General features: G+C 39.9%; 1 protein-coding gene across 2 annotated transcripts in view; it reads left to right on the top strand.

Annotated features, from left to right (window-relative positions):
* The first annotated feature begins 253 nt into the window (after positions 1-253).
* The window catches only part of LOC107103304 (chromosome unknown open reading frame, human C5orf22), a 14,388-nt gene continuing 8,468 nt past the window's right edge, over positions 254-6,173 (top strand). For both annotated transcript variants that reach the window (XM_015402959.1, XM_015402958.1), the window contains exons 1-7: positions 254-368; positions 1,088-1,233; positions 1,678-1,827; positions 3,293-3,414; positions 5,061-5,341; positions 5,569-5,631; positions 5,709-5,830. In XM_015402959.1, coding sequence (XP_015258445.1) covers positions 300-368; positions 1,088-1,233; positions 1,678-1,827; positions 3,293-3,414; positions 5,061-5,341; positions 5,569-5,631; positions 5,709-5,830 — 953 coding nt within the window. In that variant the 5' untranslated portion in view covers positions 254-299. The remainder of the gene's footprint in view (positions 369-1,087; positions 1,234-1,677; positions 1,828-3,292; positions 3,415-5,060; positions 5,342-5,568; positions 5,632-5,708; positions 5,831-6,173) is intronic.

Below are 6,173 nucleotides of genomic sequence, written 5' to 3'. Positions count from 1 at the left end.
AAGAAAGAAAGAAAGAAAGAAAGAAAGAAAGAAAGAAAGAAAGAAAGATTATAGTTTTTATTTTTTACTGATTAACGCTAAATTCATAAAATCACTACCAGTTTATAGTTTTATGTATAAATAATGATCCATTGATTAATTCTGCTGAACGAACTTTTCGTTTAAAGACCTTTAATTAGAAGGCAGGATAGGAACCTTTCTGTACCAATTGTGTTTCTTACCGGCCATAAAAACACTGCAGGACCGGTTTGGTTCGCGGTGCTTTCCTGTTAGCTCCGCTCAGATCAGAAACCTCCGGGATGTTCTCCCTGCTGCGGAAAAGGTCCTACGAGAAGCTGCCTGTGCGGATAGTGGAGGATCACCATCATGTGAGAGAAGCAGAAATCCAACATTTAAACAATAAGTCACTTCAGTTATTCTTTCACTGAATGAAAGAAAAAACATTTAAAACTAAAAGGAAAAACCTTCAGCCAGCGGAAACTCTGAGGTCTGCATCGCAGGCAGCGGCTTTAATTTTCACCTGAAGTGATTAAATTAAAGTTTATCAGCAACAAACTTTATAATCACACAAAACAAAGGAGGTCTGGAGCAGATTTTAGTGGGATTATAATCCTGATGAACAGAGGATGTTTGGAGGTGGACTTTCTAGCCTAAAAACCTGTTAGAAATGTTTTTCAACTCATAAAGTAAATAAAGATAAACAAGCTGAGCGCAGAAGTTTCAAAGCAACTGAACCAGAGTTTGATCTGGAATCCAGATTTCTGCGTTTGCTGATGCTGAAATCAAGCAAATATTATGACCCTTATGTAGCATGAAGCCTTTCTTCCATGAATAGATCGTCTCACATAAATAAAGCCCAAAGCACAGCATCATGTCCAAGATGGTTCCAAATAAACCAAAGTTATGTTATAAATGTAGGAAGGTTAAGGTGAAAGAACACGACAACATGCCTGTTTAGCAGCTGAGGAATCAGAGCCTGATAAACAGAATCTTAATGGTTTCCTGAGTTAATGATGATGTTAGCTGTTAGCCCAGCTTTGCTGACTGCAGGAAAACTGATGATAGAATAAACACTATATTGTTGCAGGTGGTTTATCACATCTACAGAGCCGTCGCATCAAGACATCTGCCTCTCAGTAACATCAAGATGCTCCATCTGGACTCCCACCCTGACCTGCTCATCCCCGTCAACATGCCTGCTGACACGGTGTTCGATAAGGAGAAGCTCCTCAGGTAGAAGTTGTCGCTTCTATCAGACTTTCTCCAGTCTCCTTCAGGAGGTCTTTGGGTTTAATGGGCTGCAGGAGGTAACATCTATGTAGGAAGATCTGAGTCCAGCTCTGCTCTGCTGCAGAAATGGGCTGATGCTTAGAGTCCTTAATCCCTCCTTCAGCTCCTCATGACACATAAACACACATTTCTATCCCACCTTCTATAAAACGATGTTAAAGGAATCAGCCGCATGGATTCACTTCCTTAGCAAGTCAGCTAATATCTGTGACCCTGCTTCACTAGAGGCAGTGATGTTCTGATCTAGTCTACATAATCTAGCTGCTCTATGTTATTAGTATCTGGGCCTATCTCTACCCTGTATAGCTCACTTAATCCATTTGATCGCCGGATGAACATAGAACTCTGAAAGCCATTTTTCATTATTTCTGTTGCTTTTCTGTGTAGCGAGCTGAGTATAGAGAACTGGATCCTGCCCATGGTGTATGCGGGTCATTTAGGCCACGTGGCGTGGCTTCACCCTTACTGGGCTCAGCAGATCAAAGAAGGAGAGCACATGTTCAACGTCGGCCGAGACTCGTCCACCAACACCATCAGGTAGGAAAAAAACAGACAGAAATATTTCACTGATCTGTTAGCGTTAGCAGAGAAACAGACGACAGGATTCTGCTTCACTTCAACAGTTTCCTTCAGACTGAGGTCCGTTAATTCAGTCACTAATTGTTTGGTTCCAAAATAAAATAAAATAAAGAAATCAAATATAAATGAAAGCACAATATTTATAAATCTCAACATCCCCACTAGCTCTCACATTTCTATTATTTCATTTCAATACAAAATTCATCACCAAACAAACGTGTTAAATTTCATTAACTTAAACTTTGTTGCTGGTTTTGTTTCTGCAAAATATCATCATTATTCCACAATAATTCTGCCTTCCTTTATTACAGATCTCACAAAATCAAATTTAATGTTTGCATCATAATCTAAACACAGGATTTTTTTGCTAAAGAAAAACCTCCCTGACTGTCCTAACCTCTAACCCTGACCCTGACCCTGACCCAGACCCAAACACTCCCGATTCATACTTTTCTCCATCAATGTTTTCTAACAATTGCTGTAGAAATAAACATTGCTGTACAGCTGCAGCTAAAGTCGTGTCTTTTGGTCCATTTTTATTTCGGTTAATCTGTAGTTCTCCGTCTATCGCGTCACTATTTGCATGAATCAATTTATAATTTTCACCCTTTTTTCTTACACAGTTTTCGTCTTGTGTACCTCTTAGATATCTTAAAACATGCTCAACTGTGCTCCACTTTTCTGTGGTAGGTCTTGTGATAAATGTGATAGTTTGCTCACTACTAAACTTAAGTCTGGTTTTGTGCAAATTGCTGAATAGATTAAACTGCCTCTCTGTATTTTCACTCAGATCCTCATCAGTGTTGTTTAATTTCTGTTCCTCTGGACTTTTGCTCATCAAATCTCTCAAGTATTTTCTTAACGTTCTTATGTTGTGACATTTTAACACAGTTCATAATCTTCCTCGTAATCAATACCAAGAAAATGTGTTAAGATGTTAGTTTAGTTTAGTTCATCTTTCCCATCATGACTCAAAACGATAGAAAGCAAGTTATACAAAAACGACACTAAAATCATAAAAACACTGAAAACATTGAACAAAGATTTTAGGTGAAGCATAGCTAGCATGTGGCGCTTTGCCCCCCACCCCCTCCCCCCCTTCCCCCATGGTGGTCGTTATAGCAACCATATAAGGACATAAATCATAAAGGCCATAAAAAGATATTCCCCAGATGGATCCAAGGAGTATTTTTCTGTGTTTACTCTAGATATTGTTTTTAGATTGGGTCTGTTTTGTAGCCGTAGCCAAATGTTGCTATGTCTCTTTAAAATGTCTAGTTAGTGACCTGCAGTCTTCTTGGATTAGCGCCATTAGAAGCAGGCAGGTTCACATCCAGACGTTTTCATTTGGACCTTTATCAACCTGCTGATCCAGGTCCTCTTGTCCATGTCCTCTTGTCCTTGTCCTCTTCTCCTTTCGCAGGGTGACCAGTTCTGACAACTACTTCCTTAGTGACGGTCTGTATGTTTGTGATGAGCAGCTGCAGGACTCAAAGCTTCTCAGACTAAACGTAGTCGGAGTTCATCCTGTCCAACCAGCTCCAGGTAGAACCAGTTTCACTCCAGAAACATTTATTTTAATAAGAAAAGTGTCCAAAACCTGAATGTGAAGTTGCTCATTGATTGAAGCTGTAATGGCGGCCATCTTTAGCTGACCTGCAGCCCAGAGCATCAGAGACTGAACATCAGCAGGTCCTCCTCAGGCGGTCCTCTTTAGAAGGCTCATCAGTTCCAGCATCATCGCCTCACCCAGTGCAGACTGGAGATGAATGACTTTCATCCAGTCATCCTCAGTCCACCATTGCTTCTCCTCAGCCCGTTCTAACCTACTTTATTTCTGTTCAGGTATTAATGATGCTTTCCTTTAGCTTTCCTGGATGGAATAATTTCCTTTAGGCGCTTTCTAACAGTTCGCTCACAGACACTGACTCCAGTTTCCTCCTATTTCTTCCTCATTTCAATCGGTGGTTTCTGATGGTTTTTTGAGATATTTTTTATCCATGGTTTTCTTCTTCTGCAAAAAGTTTCACTATTCTTCTCTGTTCTCATAAAAAAATCTTTACAATCTGCATTAGTTTTTTCCAAATGATGTTTTTCCAAAGATATTAATGTCATCTTCATTAGAGCCCAACCAATTAGTTGGTGAGCCTATTAATGGGCCGATTTTAGCGTCTGCTTCATGAATCAACATCACCCAAAAATCTGCCAATGAAAAAATCCCATTTTTCCTGCAAGAGGAAAGAAACTTCGGATTCTCCTCCTTTGCTCGTCGCTAAGCGCTAAGCTGCACGTCGCTAAGCGCTAAGCTGCTCGTCGCTAAGCTGCTCGTCGCTAAGCGCTAAGCTGCTCTGTGCCGCCCTTCCCCACAAAAACGCTCACAGCTGCCGTTAGCTTTAGCATGAACAGTTTACGCTAAGCTGTGATTTGGTGAAATTACACTTTAGTCCAAAGGTTATCGTGGAAACATGCTGTTAGTGTGTTAAGGAGAGCCGACGAATTATGCTGTAGGTTTGATGAACATATTAGCATTTTAGTTCTGTGAAATAAACATAATTTAAAAGGAAAATCATAATAATACATTTCATACTGACATGCAGGCTGAACTCATACATTCAGAAGTTAATGTTTTCATGAAACTCCATTTTTAAAAGGCTCTAACTTCATTATTCAATTATAAGTAAAGTAAAATCTTTTGAGGTCATTGAAGGAAAGAACTTTTCGGTTTTTTGTAAATATGACAAATCCAGCTTTCCAGGTGTTTTTGTGACAGAATCTTAAAAAATATCAGACTCTAAACGCCTCCGATTAGCCAGCCTGTTTTTATCTTAAATGCTCATCTGTAGAATAGATTTTTTAAAGCACCCAGTATCGATATCATCCTTATCGGTTGACCTCTAAGCTGCTTGTTTCTGTTTTTTAACAAATGTGTAAAACAACAAAACTTCTTCTTTTGCTCTGATTCATGTTTGTTGTTAGAAAAAAAGATTTTGAGGTTTCTTTCTTTAACAACCACCGACTCTGTGAAACTAAGTTAGTTTTTAAGAAATAGTTGGTTGATTATTAAATTAAATATAGAAAACTTGATCAATGCCTATTCAACCTTTTAATTTTCCTGCCTGATTTCTGCTCTTCTTATGACTTTCAGAGCTTTTCGTTTATTTTATCTCATCTTTTCTGACTTCTGATTTCAGAGCTTGACACAAAGAACGAGTCGCTGAGCAAAAAGCTTCGGACGGATCTGAGTGAGGATGGGCAACTCTCCTCAGCAGCAACTTCCACATTGTTGCCAGAAGAGGGCAGCAGCTGCCAGGAAGGGCTGAGCAGCAATGGAACCCACCGTGTAGATGAAGGACAAACCAGTTCTGTTGTTGGGAGATTAACTACATTTCTTGGTGAAGCCAATCTATACATCCTGGACATTGATCTAGATTTCTTCTCCTGTAAAAACCCATTTAAAGAAATGTACACTCAGGTATCTCATCTATCCAACCGTCAGTCAGGCTGTGTTTATATCTTAGCTTGTATCTAAGATATCACTCATTAATTAATCACTTTTGTTTATTTTTTTGTGTTTTTAAATGATAAGTTGTTGGTTTAATCTGTTTAAATGTTGCTACAAAGGAACGTCCGTCTGTCTGTCTGTCTGCATCCTGCTGTAGTTTCTGTTCCAACTAAGCTGATGTCTGTCCTGATCTGCAGGAGGAGTTTTCCCTTCTGAAGGAGCTGTACGCCTTCAGAGAACCCAGCGTTGGTGCTGATGAGGTCAGAAACGAGTCCTCTGGAAAAGGGAAGCTTCTTCCTCGCCGCTGACTAACAGGAGATGTTATGTGTGTCTGAAGGCGGAGCTGGAGGACTGTGTTGACCGTCGTATTCGTCAGTTAGAAGACCTGGAGGCAGCGTTTGCTGATCTGCTGGAAGACGATGGAGAAGAGATGGTTGCTCGATGGGCAGCGAAGCCGGGGTAACGTCCCTGGATGACATTTGATCAATTCTGTTTTCATTCTTATGCTGTTTCCGTTGGACCTTCCTTTAAATTTCATCAGTTTTTGTAGCTCAGGTTTCTGTTGATACCAAAGAGCTTCCATCAGTTTTGTTTTCTAAAATAATTTAGTTGACGCTCCTTTTTTCATGACTATAACGAAACCAGAAAAGCTAAATGTGGATCTTTGATGATAAAAACTAGACGCCTCATAGATCAGATGAGACTAAATAAAAAAAAGTTAGCAGGTGGTAATTCTATCCAAGCTAAGCAGTTTTAGCCGTGCAGCTGCTTGTTTGGTGACTCCGCCCAAACAAGCAGCTGC

This window comes from Cyprinodon variegatus, unplaced genomic scaffold (assembly GCF_000732505.1).
Source record: "Cyprinodon variegatus isolate N-32 unplaced genomic scaffold, C_variegatus-1.0 Scaffold1417, whole genome shotgun sequence".
Classification (NCBI taxonomy): domain Eukaryota; kingdom Metazoa; phylum Chordata; class Actinopteri; order Cyprinodontiformes; family Cyprinodontidae; genus Cyprinodon; species Cyprinodon variegatus.
Note: the sequence above shows the minus strand (reverse complement) of the source record. Positions and strands in the feature narration are given on the sequence as shown.